The 17,896-nt window shown below is 39.3% G+C and overlaps 1 protein-coding gene across 3 annotated transcripts in view; it reads left to right on the top strand.

Moving 5' to 3' along the window:
- The window catches only part of LOC133549874 (CAP-Gly domain-containing linker protein 4-like), a 61,560-nt gene that overhangs the window by 26,208 nt on the left and 17,456 nt on the right, over window positions 1–17,896 (top strand). For 2 of the 3 annotated variants that reach the window (XM_061895733.1, XM_061895732.1), the window contains exons 9-11: window positions 961–1,086; window positions 14,753–14,926; window positions 15,011–15,130. In XM_061895733.1, the coding sequence (XP_061751717.1) occupies window positions 961–1,086; window positions 14,753–14,926; window positions 15,011–15,130 (420 nt within the window). The remainder of the gene's footprint in view (window positions 1–960; window positions 1,087–14,752; window positions 14,927–15,010; window positions 15,131–17,896) is intronic. The other variant, XM_061895734.1, reaches the window with a different exon arrangement.

The raw sequence follows: 17,896 nt of genomic DNA, 5'->3' as shown, positions 1-17,896 counted from the left end.
CTTGTTGGAATTAGGCCCGTTGTTACCAAAAATTGGCCATAAAAACTAAAAAGAGCATCAGACTGTTTGTTTTCTTCTGGACGCTACAATACATCATATTACTTTATTTTGTTCGGGGTGGCGGCTAATATGAAGGAGAAACCCTAAACATAGTTAAACCGGATGTATAGTGTAGCCCTTTTATTTTGAAGCTGGAAAAGTGTGTAATTGGTTTGAAAAAGTGTCTTGATATGTTTTGATGTTGGATGGACTATTAGCAATAAAAAAGAAAAGTCTCCTTTCTAAATCCTGCCAACCGTCTTTCATTTCTGTTGAGCTTTTACGTCATCTTATTTACTGAAGCATTCAAAGTAACAATCTAAATGTTATATTACCACTGCACCTTAACCGTCATTTGAACACAGAAGTGAAGCACCACCCACCTCTGAATGATACGTGCAGCGGGTGTTTTCTGCAAGGATGTCGCCTCTTCTCACGGTGACAAACAGTCCTTTCTTGTCGCAAGAAAAACTTGCCATGTCTTTGAGCCTGATATTTCCATAAGGTAGACAATTTTTCCTTTGTCCATTTCTGTTCGCTTGTGGCTCATCAGTAGCAAGTGAACTGCAGCCAAGTTCCCCTGTTACGGCACGCCTGAAGGTCAAAAAGGATGTGTTTGCGTTAATTGCCCGTTAAAAAAATGTGTGCGGTTATTGAAATGTATAGTTAACGCGTTAACTTTGACAGCTCTAATTAGATTTAACATTTTCAGGCTATTATTTATTAGTTTTGTCTTTAATTATATTCATTTTTTCTTTATATAACCATTGTTATGTCCCAGAGTGCAGCTTTATTTCCTGTGTGTTCCCCATTGTTAACTGTTGTTGGTACCAATTGATGTTATCAACCATGGATTTGTATAGCGAAGCACTATTACTAATCGATTGTCCATATGCCTTTTTTATTTTTTTTATTTTGCAGGAGTATTTGCTCCTCTTTCCAAGATAAGCAAACCTTTGGAAAGGTGTAAAACAAGCACCAGTAAAGCATCTACACCCGTACGTCCCCCTCGTCGTCGCATTCCCTCCAAGATTAACACAGGATTGGGTATGTTTACCTACAAAATGCACCTTTTACATAAATGATTAGTTTTACAGTTGTTAGTTTTGATACTTGATTTCTCCAAACATTCAGTTCAACTAGCTTGTGTCTACTGTCATGTCAGCTCTCTTCTTTTAGGTAATATTGATTTACTCCACCATGATATTAAATTAAAAATGAGAAGTCTTTGGGGTTCTGTGGATGGGAAACACATCTTGTCCAAAAAAAAAATAACTATGTCAACCTTGTATGGACAAACATCTCAAGAGTAACTGCATTAGATCAATAAATGATGGCCTTATATTTTATTTTATGGTAGTTCAAGAAATAACAATTTTAGTGCTATTGCTTGAGTGATTTGGGACATAAACTGAATTACTGCAGCAGCAGCAGCAACCTCCCCGTTTCTCTGGTGAAGATGTGCTTAATGTGACAAAAGTGTTCGTAATCAGCCTCCATTCAACTCTAACAGTGTTGCTTTTATTCAATGTAACATTCTCCCCCACTGTCACATAACCCTGGTAATATCTATAGTAAAATGGGTCCTATAAAAGCCCTATTTGCTTTGCTATAACATAATAAATAAGCAGTGTTGGGAAAAAAAAACCTTAAAAAAGTAATTAATTATAGATACTACTTAATTTCCCCCAAAAATGTAATTAATTCCAACAGAATTAATAATTAAGTATTTTGTGTCTGCTGTTGAGATAGGTTTCATGAGATCCGATTTCATAAAGTAACATCTGTGACGATTCGACGCTCACAGAGCTGAAATCCCACAAGATATGCAGTGCAAATTTTTTATTGCAAATAATAATTAACTTAGAATTTCATGGCTGCAACACGTGCCGAAGTAGTTGGGAAAGGGCATGTTCACCACTGTGTTACATCAACTTTTCTTTTAACAACACTCAATAAACGTTTTGGAACTGAGGAAACTAATTGTTGAAGCATTGAAAGTGGAATTCTTTCCCATTCTTGTTTTATGTAGAGCTTCAGTTGTTCAACAGTCCAGGGTCTCCGCTGTCGTATTTTAGGCTTCATAATGCGCCACACATTTTCGATGGGAGACAGGTCTGGACTGCAGGTGGGCCAGGAAAGTGCCCGCACCCTTTTTTTACGAAGCCACGCTGTTGTAACACGTGCTGAATGTGGCTTGGCATTGTCTTGCTGAAATAAGCAGGGGCGTCCATGAAAAAGATGGCGCTTAGATGGCAGCATATGTTGTTCCAAAACCTGTATGTACCTTTCAGCATTAATGGTGCCTTCACAGATGTGTAAGTTACCCATGCCTTGGGCACTAATGCACCCCCATACCATCACAGATGCTGGCTTTTGAACTTTGCGTTGATAACAGTCTGGATGGTTAGCTTCCCCTTTGGTCTGGATGACACGTTGTCGAATATTTCCAAAAACAATTTGAAATGTGGATTCGTGAGACCACAGAACACTTTTCCACTTTGCATTATCTCGGGCCCAGAGAAGCCGGCAGCGTTTGTGGATGTTGTTGATAAATGGCTTTCGCTTTGCATAGTAGAGCTTTAACTTGCACTTACAGATGTCGCGACGCATTGTATTTAGTGACAGTGGTTTTCTGAAGTGTTCCTGAGCCCATGTGGTGATATCCTTTAGAGATTGATGTCGGTTTTTGATACAGTGCCGTCTGAGGGATCGAAGGTCACGGTCATTCAATGTTGGTTTCCGGCCATGCCGTTTACGTGGAGTGATTTCTCCAGATTCTCTGAACCTTTTGATGGTGTTATGGACCGTAGATGTTGAAATCCCAAAATTTTTTGCAATTGCACTTTGAGAAACGTTGTTCTTAAACTGTTTGACTATTTGCTCACGCAGTTGTGGACAAAAGGGTGTACCTCGCCCCATCCTTTCTTGTGAAAAACTGAGCATTTTTTGGGAAGCTGTTTTCATACCCAATCATGGCACCCACCTGTTCCCAATTAGCCTGCACACCTGTGGGATGTTCCAAATAAGTGTTTGATGAGCATTCCTCAACTTTATCAGTATTTATTGCCACCTTTCCCAACTTCTTTGTCACATGTAGCTGGCATCAAATTCTAAAGTTAATGATTATTTGCACAAAAAAAATGTTCATCAGTTTGAACATAAAATATGTTGTCATTGTAGCATAATCAACTGAATATGGGTTGAAAAATATTCGCAAATCATTGTATTTTGTTTATATTTAAATCTAACACAATTTCCCAACTCAAAACAATACCAGTGCAATACGTTTTCATAACATGGTCACTTCTGCCTAGTTCCTCATGTTATATTCTTATTTTACTGTTATATTTTTATTCTCATTGTTGCTTTTTATTTTTATTCTTATTGTAATATTTTTCTATTTTGTTTCCATTTTAACCCCATTATTTACTTTTTACTGTTTAATTGATCTCAACTCTGTACACTGCTGCTGGAATTTAAAATTTTCCTGAAGGAACTCTCATGAAGGAATCAATAAAGTACTATCAATCAATCAATCAATCAATCAATCAATCTATCTACCTATCTATCTATCTATCTATCCATCCATCCATCCATCCATCCATCCATCCATCCATCCATCCATCCATCCATCCATCCATCTATCTATCTATCTATCTATCTATCTATCTATCTATCTATCTATCTATCTATCTATCTATCTATCTATCTATCTATCTATCTATCTATCTATCTATCTATTCATATGGGTTGAAAACTATCTATTCATATGGGTTGAAAAGGATTTGCAAATCATTGTATTCCGTTTATATTTATATCCAACACAATTTCCCAACTCATATGGAAACGGGGATTGTACATACATTTACAGTCGAGGCCAAAATGATTAGCCCCTCAAGAATTATGGAACCGTTTACTAAAATTATTCCCATTGTTTGCAGCAATGATAAAAATTGACATAATCAAACCAGTGCTATTTTGTAGCTTTTGGTACATTTTGGATGTGAACTACATTTTAAAGCTGCCCTGTATATCAAATATCGTGAAAATAAGGTGATCAAAAATATAAGCCCCCATGTGTATTTTTGTTTTCAAAACACACCTAATTAACCAATCAGGTTTCAAACCACACCTGTGCAGTCAATCGGCTTCCTGACAACACCTGAGCATTCAATCAGAATAAAAGGAATCCAAGGAACAGGGCACCTGTGCACATTGAGAGGTGGAGGAGCCGCTCTTACATTAAATTTATCTGTGTGTGTGTGTATGACTGGTCACTCTTAGCACTCCAATGGTTGGTTGTGTGTTATAGTAAGCCTTTTGTTCATGTGCACACAAGACATACACCTTCGAAAGGCGCTGTGGACAGTGGCTTACCTTTTGAACCGTGTTGGTGTTAGGCCTGAAGTAGAAGAAGGGCAACCTTGTTCCACAATATCACAACCCTTTCAGTTTGCATCATGAGTATTCCAGTGCTTTGAGCCAACTCCACATATTACTTGTGATAGCTTTGATCAATTACTTACAGTTGTGGAAAAGCAAAATTAAATCACATCTTTTTTGGTGAAAGAACAATTACTTTTACTTTTACCTACTGTAAACAAGGGCTGTGGATTTTTGATGTAAATCCATTTATACTATCTTGAACAGTATACCAGAGGGCAACCCAGAGATCTCATTCGAAGCTGCCAACAAATTACAAATCAACTTGGAAACAGTAAAGCAAAATTTGGAGACCCATTTAAAATATTGTCAGCTTATATGGGAAAAGTACTCACATGGCCAGTGATTTGGTCAGAAGACTACAAGGCTTTGCAAGCATATCGTTTTTTGTTAGTGTTGCAATGCTGTGGAGGATTCACTGTGTGACCTAAAGGCCTACTGAAATGAGATTGTCTTATTTAAACGGGGATAGCAGGTCCATTCTATGTGTCGTATTTGATCATTTCGCGATGTTGCCATATTTTTGCTGAAAGGATTTAGTAGAGAACATCCACGATAAAGTTTGCAACTGGAGAAAAGCCCTGCCTCTACCGGAAGTCGCAGAAGATGACGTCACATGTTGATGGCTCCTCATATATTCGCGTTGATTTTAATGGGAGCCTCCAACAAAAACATCTATTCGGGCCGGGAAAACGACAATTTCCCCATTAATTTGAGCGAGGATGAAAGATTTGTGTTTGAGGATATTGATAGCGACGGATTGGAAAAAAAAAAAGGAAAAAAAAAACTATTAAAAAAAAAAGAGACGGATTCATATGTTTTTAAAGACATTTACTAGGATAATTCTGGGAAATCCCTTATCTTTCTATTGTGTTGCTAGCGTTTTAGTGAGTTTAACAGTACCTGATAGTCGGAAGTGTACGTGCACGGCCGGGTGTTGACGCGCAGTGTCTTGGGGAAGTCGACGGCAGCTGTACGGGAGGCGCAAGCTCAGCTGATATCCGATAAGTGGCGACTTTTTAACCACAATTTTCTCACCGAAACCTGCTGGTTGACAAGTGGTCGGGATCTATGTATGCTGTGATCCATAGTAAAGTTTCAACTCCGTGAATTTTAAACAAGGAATCACTGGCTAAAAATCCCCAACTCCATTCTTCTACTTTGACTTCTCTAATATTAATTGAACAAATTGCAAAAGATTCAGCAACACAGATCTCCAAAATACTGTGTAATTATGCCGTTAAAGCAGACGACTTTTAGTTGTGTGTGTGTGCAGCGCTCATATTCATAACAGCCCGTGACGTCACGCGTACACATCATCATTACGCGACATTTTCAAGAAAAAAGTCCCGGAAAATTTAAAATTGCAATTTAGTAAACTAAAAAGGCCGTATTGGCATGTGTTGCAATGTTAATATTTCATCATTGATATTTAAACTATCAGACTGCGTGGTGGGTAGTAGTGGGTTTCAGTAGGCCTTTAAATGTTCTTGTAACCATGCAAACCGTAAAGAGACTACTATTTAAACTTAGTGATGGATGGAGTAGGGTCGCATGTGACCTGCAGGATACATTTACGAAGAGTAATATTTTAAAGCATTACAGTGTTTGTGGAGAAGAAAGTGGAAATTAGGAGTGACCCTTTGTTATACAGGATTGATTTGTAACAAAAGAGAATACAAAAAACCTACCTGTGCTGAAAAGTCTAAAGGCGAAGAGCAATTGTTTTATCACTGCAGTTGCACTTGTCAAGAACGCACGGAAGTGAGATTCTGTATGATGAAAAACAATACATTTCAGCGACTTTGCTGCATTGGTGCAAGCAAATGTGCTTAAAGGCCTACTGAAACCCATTACTACACACCACGCAGTCTGATAGTTTATATATCAATGATGAAATATTAACAATGCAACACATGCCAATACGGCCTTTTTAGTTTACTAAATTACAATTTAAAATTTTTCGGGAGTTTCTTCTTGGAAACGTCGTGTAATGATGACGTGTAAGCAGGACGTCACGCGTTTTTAAGAAGTATGAGCGCTACGCACACACACAGGTAAAAGTCTTCTGCTTTAACGGCATAATTACACAGTATTTTGGAGAGCTGTGTTGCTGAATCTTTTGCAATTTGTTCAATTAATATTGGAGAAGTCACAGTAGAAAGATGGAGTTGGGAAGCTTTAGCCTTTAGCCACACAAACACACGGTGATTCCTTGTTTGAAATTCCCGGAGCTGAAACTTTACTATGGATCAGAGCGCGGTCAAGCAGACATGGATCCCGACCACATGTTAACTAGCAGGTTTCGGTGAGAAAACTGTGGTTAAAAAGTCGCCACTTACCGGATATCAGCTGAGCTTGTGTCGTCCGTACAGCTGCCGTCGACACCCGTGAGACATGGCGTCAAGACACCCCTGGACAAATCCCTCCGACCATCAGGTAATATTAAACTCACTAAAACACTAGCAACACAATAGAAAGATAAGGGATTTCCTAGAATTATCCTAGTAAATGTGTCTAAAAACATCGGAATACGTCCAAATGTTTTCGTGTTTTTTTTTTAAACTTTTTTTTTTTTTTAGTCCGCCGCTATCAATATCCTCAAACACAAATCTTTCATCCTCGCTCAAATTAATGGGGAAATTGTCGTTTTCTCGGTCCGAATAACTGTTTTTGTTGGAGGCTCCCATTGAAATCAATGTGAATATGTGAGGAGCCATCACACTTGCGACGTCATCGTCTGCGACTTCCGGTAAAGGCGAGGCTTTTTTAGGAAGTACCAAAAGTGGCGAACTTTATCGTCGATTTTGTCTACTAAATCCTTTCAGCAAAAATATGGCAATATCGGTAAATGATCAAGTATGACACATAGAATGGACCTGCTATTCCCGTTTGAATAAGAAAATCTCATTTCAGTAGGCCTTTAACATCTTCACATGTTTAGGTATTTGTGTGTTTAATGTATTAATATCATAGTGTACTGGGGTTGGTAAATATCGTGTAGTGATTTTGTTTTGAAATAACACATACGTGTTTTGTAATTGCTCGCGCTGGCTAGCTCACAACTTCATCAACATGTCTTGCAACTGTGTCTGTGTTGGATGTGGGGATAAAGAATTGTTCGAAATGATCGTGGTTAGAAAAATAAGTCTACAGATGCCCACTTTCAGAATTCATTTTCAAGCAAGAAGATCCAGGAAAAGCACTTTGCTGTCTTTGCAATGAGAAAGTGATCAATTTTGGTGGCAAAGGTTGTTTGCCATTGAAACAGTATTGCGAGGGTAGCAAACATGCTGAAAATAAAATATCGAGAACAAAATATCTACAAACTGCCTGGTGAGTCATTTACATACGTTACTACTCTTAGTAAGTAATCATATGGCATTTTGCTGGAAAGAGGTAGTTATTTTGTCTCATGACGGCGTGGCTGAGTTGTTAGTGCTGTCATGCCAGCAACCTGAGGGTTTAATGGGTAAATGTGGAAATGGGTAAATGTGGAAATACTGTCAAAGTGCTTTGAGTACCTTGAAGGTCGAAAAGCGCCTTACAAATATAACCCATATATATACCATTTAAAATACTAAACCTAACTTGAGGTAGATCTTGTGCTGCATGGCCAAAGTTGCCTAAAACACACTATAATCCATAATCATGAATTTATTAAGATTACATGTAATAAAAAGCTTCATGTTATAATTGAACAAACCTGTAGCGGATACCATTAATGCAATCTTGCAAACCCCATTTCCATATGAGTTGGGAAATTGTGTTAGATGTAAATATAAACGGAATACAATGATTTGCAAATCCTTTTCAACCCATATTCAGTTGAATATGCTACAAAGACAACATATTTGATGTTCAAACTGATAAAAAATTGTTTGTTGTCGCAAATAATCCTTAACTTTAAAATTTGATGCCAGCAACATGTGACAACGAAGTTGGGAAAGGTGGCAATAAATACTGATAAAGTTGAGGAATGCTCATCAAACACTTATTTGGAACATCCCAAAGGTGTGCAGGCTAATTGGGAACAGGTGGGTGCCATAATTGGGTATAAAAACAGCTTCCCAAAAAATGCTTAGTCTTTCACAAGAAAGGATGGGGTGAGGTACACCCCTTTGTCCACAACTGCGTGAGCAAATAGTCAATCAGTTTACGAACAACGTTTCTCAAAGTGCAATTGCCAGAAATTTTGGGATTTTAACATCTTCGGTCCATAATATCATCGAAAGTTTCAGGGAATCTGCATAAATCCCTCCACGTAAGCGGCATGGCGGTAAACCAACATTGAATGACCGTGACCTTCGATCCCTCAGACGGCACTGTATCAAAAACCGACATCAATCTCTTAAGGGTATCACAACATGGGCTCAGGAACACTTCAGAAAACCACTGTCACTAAATACAGTTGGTCGCTACATCTGTAAGTGCAAGTTAAAGCTCTACTATGCTAAGGGAAAGCCATTTATCAACAACATCCAGAAACGCCGCTGGCTTCTATGGGACCGAGATCATATAAGATGGACTGATGCAAAGTGGAAAAGTGTTCTGTGGTCTGACGAGTCCACATTTCAAATTGTTTTTGGAAATATTCGACATTGTGTCATCCTGACCAAAGGGGAAGCGAACCATCCTTATTGACACAAAGTTCAAAAGCCAGCATCTGTGATGGTATGGGGTTGCATTAGTGCTCAAGGCATGGGTAACTTACACATCTGTGAAGGCACCGTTAATGCTGAAAGGTACACACAGGTCTTGGAACAACATATGCTGCCATCTATGCGCCGTCTTTTTCACGGATGCCCCTGCTTATTTTAGCAAGACAATGCCAAGCCACATTCAGCACGTGTTACAACAGCATGGCTTCGTAAAAAAAGAGTGCGGGTACTTTCCTGGCCCGCCTGCAGTCCAGACCTGTCTCCCATCGAAAATTTGTGGCGCATTATAAAGCGTAAAATACTACAGCGGAGACCTCGGACTGTTGAACGACTGAAGCTCTACATAAAACAAGAATGGGAAAGAATTCCACTTTCAAAGCTTCAACAATTAGTTTCCTCAGTTCCCAAACATTTATTGAGTGTTGTTAAAAGAAAAGGTGATGTAACACAGGGGTGAACATGCCCTTTCCCAACTACTTTGGCACGTGTTGCAGCCATGAAATTGTAAGTTAATTATTATTTGCAAAAAAAAAAATAGAGTTTGAGTTTGAATATAAATATCCAACTCATATGGAAATGGGGTTTGTACATCCCTGACTTGTGAAGGCACCGTTAATGCTGAAAAATTATAGCTTATTTGCGCATATGTATTCATTTGTATTTATTTATTAATTCATGATAGTTTTATCTTACTGTCTTTTATTAACTTTTTCTGAGACTCTTTTTTTTTATTGTTCATGTGATTTTTTTATTTTCCTGGTCCTGTTCTCAGGCAGTACTTTGTCATGTTGTGATTTTTGTGTGTGTTTTAATCACAAATTTTAAATTAAACCATGGGTGTATGTAGTAGAGATTTATAAAACAATCTTGCCTTCCTTCATACATCCTCTAAGCAAGCTGTTTGGAATTTGCCCAATTTTTTACAGTTTTCCCAAGTGTGACATCAGCGGATATATCCATAAATGGTAAAGATTTATCCACAGACCTTTTCGTGTGTCCACCTTTGTAGTGAGATGCTGTAGTCCAGTGGTTCTCAAATGGGGTTTGGCATACCCCTGGGGGTACTTGAAGGTATGCTAAGGGGTACGTGAGATTTTTTTAAAATATTCTAAAAAAAGCAACAATTCAAAAATCCTTTATAAATATATTTATTGAATAATACTTCAACAAAATATGAATGTAAGTTCATAAACTGTGAAAAGAAATGCAACAATGCAATATTCAGTGTTGACAGCTAGATTTTTTTGTGGACATGTTCCATAAATATTGATGTTAAAGATTTCTTTTTTTGTGAAGAAATTTTTAAAATTAAGTTCATGAATCCAGATGGATCTCTAATGCAATCCCCAAAGAGGGCACTTTAAGTTGATGATTACTTCTACTCTATGTGCAGAAATCTTTATTTATAATTGAATCAAGTTGATTGGCAACACTAAATTGGCCCTAGTGTGTGAATGTGAGTGTGAATGTTGTCTGTCTATCTGTGTTGGCCCTGTGATGAGGTGGCGACTTGTCCAGGGTGTACGCCGTTTTCTGCCCGATTGTAGCTGAGATAGGCGCCAGCGCCCCCCGCGACCCCAAAGGGAATAAGCGGTAGAAAATGGATGGATGGATGTGAATGTGAGTGTGAATGTTGTCTGTCTATCTGTGTTGGCCCTGTGATGAGGTGGCGACTTGTCTAGGGTCTACCCCGCCTTCCGCCCGATTGTAGCTGAGATAGGCGCCAGCGCCCCCCGCGACCCCGAAAGGGAATAAGCGGTATAAAATGGATGGATGGATGGATCTTTTTTTCCAAATAGTTCAAGAAAGACCACTACAAATGAGCAATATTTTGCACTGTTACACAATTTAATAAATCAGAAACTGATGACATAGTGCTGTATTTTACTTCTTTATCTCTTTTTTTCAACCAAAAATGCTTTGTTCTGATTACGGGGTACTTGAATTAAAAAAATGTTCACAGGGGGTACATCAGTGAAAAAAGGTTGAGAACCACTGCTGTAGTCAATAAGATTCTTCTTTTTCTCTGTCTTCTTGTTGGGAGCAGACTGGTTCAGACATGTGCATGCATTCCCCGCTCTTGCCATTTTCAGTACAGAGTAGCGTATAGTTAGTAACCGTAAAGTTAGTAAGTTAGTAAGCGCTAAAACTGTAACTTGGGTGAAGAGGAGAATAAAACCCCACCTATACATGTCACATGGACCGCAAGGAAATGTTAAATATCGCAATAGGGATACAAACAATTTGGAATGGCAAGTAATTGAGTACATTAAAATTTCACCTTTAAATTATACCTGTAAAGCGCAACGTCGGAACGAACATGCTACACGTGCAAAAAAATCACAAAGATCTTGAGAGTGGACACTGCTCCATGGACATGCACTAATCCAAAATCTGGAACCGCAGAAAATTAAAACTGACTGACAATCAATTATATCCTGGAGTTTTTCCCCAGCAATAAGACTACAATAGCATGGTTTGACATATGTCATTTACGGACGCCACATGTTTTTTTATCATCCGGTTTTATATGAACTTTGATCCAAAACGTCTGAACAAGAACTTTTTGGTTTTGTTAGTATTAGTATGTCTGAAAGTGATAAAACAGTACCAACAAAATTTGGACAAAATTACCCATTTGGTACCCTTTCTGTACTGCATAAATTGTATAAATGTATGGATTTGACTTTACAAAACATTTTGTTCATATGGTCAAAAAACAGATTCAAAGACAATGCATAATAAATAAAGACAATAAAGACTGTTCTGACCAGAACGATTCTTGATTCACGTCTATACCTCCTGTCAATAATATTGCCCTGTAATATAGTCTACTGACCCAAGAATATAGTTGAAACTTGTCTGGGTGGGTTTCTGTGGTTCCCGTGCCCTCTGGAGTTTAAAGATTTATTGTACAGGGGTAATATTCAGAGGTTTTGGTGGCTGATTGATCTTGACGTGACTGGAATAGTGCACCTTAAAGTAGCCAATGGAATGCTGTGATTGATTGTCCAATTAAGTAGAGTTTAATAACCAGGGCACAGACAGGCTGAACAGTCTTGGCAGCAATTTATCACTTTGTGTGTGTATTTATATATGCGTGGCGTGCAAGGAATGCAAGGTTGTGTGTGTCAGCACCTCCTTCCACCCCAGGAACTAGACTAATTTATGACCGAACTTTCTCTGAGCTTTTATTAGACATTTACAGTCTCTCAGTGCCACCTGTGTTTTTTGTGACTTACCGGCTCAGCAATGCAGAGAGTTTTGGTTGGAGTGTCGATAAACTTGTTGGCTCACTGTGAAACCCTTTCATTTCACTAACCACAGGTGGATGATGAAAGTTTCAGGTTGGGCACGAATTGAAAGCTAAAGGTCAAGTGAAAAGAAATGTTTGATATTCTAAGAAGGTGTGTACGTTTCTCCCTGGTGTCTGCAAAGTAAGGACGCATCTTTACGACAGCAATTAGCAAATGTCAGCCTGATGTACGACTTTCTCCTTGTCTGTCACTTTAGAATGAATTGCACAAAGGTACATTCACATTAAGCCTTGCACGTTAAATTATTTTGCACAATTCCTGTTGTTTTTTTTGCGAGGACACACTTTGTTGACATAGGTAATTACATCAAACCATTAAAAAAATCACTTCCAACATGAGAAATATAGTATAGGCTCTTAGCGATTTAAATTTTTTCTCTTTAGGTTTTCCAAGTTGAATATTGTAGCCTCCATGGATTGTTTGACAACAACACTAATTTTGTTTGTAATGAAATATCCTCTACCCTAACCTCCAAATCACTCTGCTGTAGTCTTAAAGTGTATCGAATCTCCTCATGAGAACCAGTATCTCTTCTGTAGCTGACATGTTTTGCATAATCAATTTCCATCCATCCATTTTCTACCTCTTGTCCCTTTTGGGGTCGTTCTTCCCGAAAATTGTCACTCTGACAAAAGACAGAGCAGAAGCAAATGTTCACTCCAGATGATCTTAGGATGATATTCATGTGGTGTATGTAAAATGTATGCATTTGTAATTTACACAATCAGGAATTGTATTGTAATCATGCTGTATTGCTGCCGGCTTCTGTTTAAGACCAAGGCTTGAAAATAAACTTATTGCAAAGAGATTGAGAGCGTTTTTAAATGTATTTATTTGAAGTGGAGCCGCATTCTCTGCCAAAAGAGCTTCACAACGGATTCAATGAGTTATCCTCCAAGTGGTTTTCTTGGTATTGGTTGTCTGTGACTCTCTAAAAATTGGAAACTTAATCAAGCGATGCATACAAATGGATCTATTTGAAACATGAAGACATTACACAGCAGGCACCATCCTGTTTTTAAAGGCCTACTGAAACCCACTACTACCGACCACGCAGTCTGATAGCTTATATATCAATGATGAAATATTAACATTGCAACACATGCCAATACGGCCGGTTTAGTTTACTAAATTGCAATTTTAAATTTCCCGCAGAGTTTATTGTTGAAAACGTCGCGAAATGATGACGCATGCGCGTGACGTCACGGATTGTAAGGAAATATTAGCGCTGCACGACTCGCGGCTAAAAGTTGTCTGCTTTAACCGAGTAATTACACATTTTTTTGGACATCTGTGTTGCCGAATCTTTTGCAATTTGTTCAATTAATAATGGAGAATTCAAAGTAGAAAGATGTTGGGAAGCTTTAGCCTATAGCCACACAAACACACGGTGATTCCTTGTTTAAAATTCCCGGATGGATCAGATTACTATGGATCAGAGCGGTCAAGCGAACATGGATCCTGATCAAATCTCAACCAGCAGTTTTCAGTGAGAAAATTGTGGTAAAAAGTTGCCTCTTACCGGAGATCAGCTGAGCTTGCGCCGTCCATACAGCTGCTATCGTCTTCCCTCAGACACTGGCCTCAAGACACCTGTGGACACACCCCTCCGACTATCAGGTACTATTAAACTCACTAAAAACACTAGCAACACAAAAGAAAGATAAGGGATTTCCCAAAATTATCCTAGTAAATGTGTCTATAAACATCTGAATCCGTCCCAATGCAATCACCTTTTTTTTTTTCCTAGTCCTTTGTTATCAATATCCTCAAACACAAATCTTTTATCCTCGCTCAAATTAATGGGGAAATTGTCGTTTTCTCGGTCCGAATAGCTCTTACTGCTGGTGGCTCACATTAAAAACAGTGTAAATATGTGTGGAGCCCTGCAACTCGTGATGTCACGCGCACATACTTCCAGTAAAGGAAGGGCTTTTCTATTAGCGACCAAAAGTTGCAAACTTTATCGTCGATGTTCTCCACGAAGTCCTTTCAGCAAAAATAAGGCAATATCGCGAAATGATCAAGTATGAAACATAGAATGGACCTGCTATTCCCGTTTGAATAAGAAAATCTCATTTCAATAGGCCTTTAAATGTTCAATCAACATTGTTCAAGTTTCCTCATGTAAGCATTATTAAATGATACATTCCACATTAAAACATGAAGTGCCTTCTTTTCCAATAAACACAGCAGAGTGGTTAATGTTGCAATTCGTATCAACAGTGCTGACAATTTGTGTACTTCATGGAAATGTAATCTGTATTTCTCTTTATCATTTGATCTCAGGTGGTTTTTCCCAATCACTCTCTTCTTCTTCATCCTCACTGGACTCCCGTCATGGACGACGTCTTGGACCGCATCCCAGGCAAAGTCTTTCTGTCAGGCAGCAATGGGAGCAGAGTCCTCGGAGCACACCCTCCCCAGGCTTTCGCTCTTCTCCCGGCATAGCTGCAGCAGGAAGTCGGCATTATTTCACCACAGGAAGATTGAAGGTCTATTGGAATATATTTGAATTGAAATCTTCTCTGACAATTTCCATCCTAGGCTTACGAAGCCAATCCCCCTCTGCTTGGGGCCCTGATGTGCGTCTGGGGGACAGAGTGCTGGTCGTTAGCCAGAGAACCGGCATAGTTCAATACAATGGGAAGACCAGCTTTGCTCCAGGTCAGATTCTACAATTGTTGCAATCTGGGTGTATAAATAATTGGCAGTTGAAAACACCATAAATTGCATTAAATAAATTGTATCCACTCAGGTGACTATAGGTGACTGTGTGTACACGCCACGGCTGTTTAATTGGTGGCCCAGAGGCCAAATTTTGCCCGGTAATGATGCCATACCAGCCCCCGAGTTTAGTTCAAATCTTAGGAAACAAACATTATTGCAGCAAATTCAAATAAATACAAGAGGGCTCTCCTTCTCCTTCTAAATACGTTGAACAAATGACTATTGACTCTGCTGTAGCATTAAATTAAACATTTGATATGAGGTAATTGTAGCCTTGAATAGGTAAAAAAATTCTGACATTGATTTTGATGTGATTAAAATCCATCCATCCATCCATTTTCTACCGCTTATTCCCTTTCGGGGTCGCGGGGGGCGCTGGCGCCTATCTCAGCTACAATCAGGCGGAGGGCGGGGTACACCCTGGACAAGTCGCCAACTCATCGCAGGGCCAACACAGATAGACAGACAACATTCACACTCACATTCACACACTAGGGCCAATTTAGCGTTGCCAATCAACCTATCCCCTGGTGCATGTCTTTGGAGGTGGGAGGAAGCCGGAGTACCCGGAGGGAACCCACGCATTCACGGGGAGAACATGCAAACTCCACACAGAAAGATCCCGAGCCTGGATTTGAACCCAGGACTGCAGGACCTTCGTATTGTGAGGCAGACGCACTAACCCCTCTTCCACCATGAAGCCCGTGATTAAAATGTATCAATAAAAATATAATTAATAATAAGGACATCACTAAGAATAGAAATATCACAAACAATAACAATATCATTAACAATAACATATCAGTATAGAATAACAAAAGCATAACTAATGCATAACAATAAATTGCTAACACTATCTACACAATTTCATTGACAATGTCGATGTAAAAATAACAGAACAAAATAAATAAAACAACAACGAGGTAACACTCAGACTCATTGTGAACATCTATTATAGACCAAAGATGATCTTTGCAAGTGGGCCTGTGGCAAATGGTGCACCAGTGAACTTCTCTTTTTCTGTTGGTAATGTGCACTGTTTAGCTTGTGCACTGCCTCGGCTGGGGTTTCTCTTGTTCTGCAGCCCTACTTTGGAGGACCAACTATGCTGCTGACTGCGTGACGGGCAGGCGGGTCCTTTTGACCTTTGCTGGCAAAATGACGACTCTGCCTAGAGTCTCCACGAAATTTGCCTCTTGTAACGTTTTGTGCCATTCTCTCCAAGGTTCTCATAGTCATTATTGTCACCAATGTCCCACTGGGTGTGAGTTTTCCTTGCCCTTATGTGGGTTCTTCCGAGGATGTCGTAGTCGTAGTGATTTGTAAAGTCCATCCATCCATCCATCCATTTTCTACCGCTTATTCCCTTTCGGGGTCGCGGGGGGCGCTGGCGCCTATCTCAGCTACAATCGGGCGGAAGGCGGGGTACACCCTGGACAAGTCGCCACCTCATCGCAGGGCCAACACAGATAGACAGACAACATTCACACTCACATTCACACAGGCTTCCTCCCACCTCCAAAGACATGCACCTGGGGATAGGTTGATTGGCAACACTAAATTTGTAAAGTCCTTTAAGACATTTGTTATTTAGGGCTATATAAATAAACATTGATTGATTGATTGATTGATTCCATTAGGGTTCAATGTTTGTGAAAACCACAAAGGCATTGTAACAGGAATATGATGAAAAGGGTATGGTGCCATTTGTGAGACCGTCCTTCTGCAAGAGTCAGGGAAACAAGGATTTTGGGTGTTTTTTTAGGTGGAACAAACCTGAAAAAAAGATTAAATGACATCAGATTACATCATAAGACAAACATTAATTTATGAACTTTGACAAACACTAAACAAGTAATATTCCAGTTATTTCAAATAATCATAAAAAAGTGGCAGCATTTGTACAATACCAGAATGTAAATATGAATGCCAAATGTGAATTATACCAAAACTGATGCAAAATTGTACTGACCTGTTCGAAAAAATGTTTGCCCAGGATCTTAAACCCTTGGCAAGCGTTCAAGTTGCATAAATCTGGCTGCTGCCATGGTGAAATGGCTGCAAACTTTGCAGCGGGATTGCAAACTTCAGACATGCGTTCAAAAGCAAACGCTCATTCACAGGACCAATGGGAGAAGCGAAGGGGAGACCGTCTATTAGTTGTGTGGCGAACATGTTTTTGTGAAGCTGCAGCAGAGCATCTTTGATATGTAGATCAAACCAGCTGTTTGGACTTGGTTTATTTCATGTAGTTTCAGGCATGTATACACAAAATATGTGTATTTGTTTGAATGTATTTTCAATATCTCCATTCATCCATCCATCCTTCCTTTTCTACCGCTTGTCGCGGGGGTGCCGGAGCCTATCTCAGCTGCATTCGGACGGTAGGCGGGGTACACCCTGAACAAGTCGCCACCTCATCGCTGGGCCAACACAGATAGACAGACAACATTCACACACTAGGGCCAAATTAGTGTTGCCAATCAACTGTTTAACATGAAAAATTGCATAAAACTTTTGCAGCCTTGTAGATACGATGTCCTGCAAAAGCCACACGTTTGTATGTGGCTCAAATGTGTCAGTGCATGCACGCACCCACGCTCTGTGACGCACAAGTGCACACACATACACGTGCAATATATTATGTGTAACCACACACAAACAATGTCACTACCAACTCACTAACATAGTTTTTATTGCATA

The sequence above is a fragment of the Nerophis ophidion genome, linkage group LG03 (assembly GCF_033978795.1).
Source record: "Nerophis ophidion isolate RoL-2023_Sa linkage group LG03, RoL_Noph_v1.0, whole genome shotgun sequence".
NCBI classification, from domain to species: Eukaryota; Metazoa; Chordata; class Actinopteri; order Syngnathiformes; family Syngnathidae; genus Nerophis; species Nerophis ophidion.
Note: the sequence above shows the minus strand (reverse complement) of the source record. Positions and strands in the feature narration are given on the sequence as shown.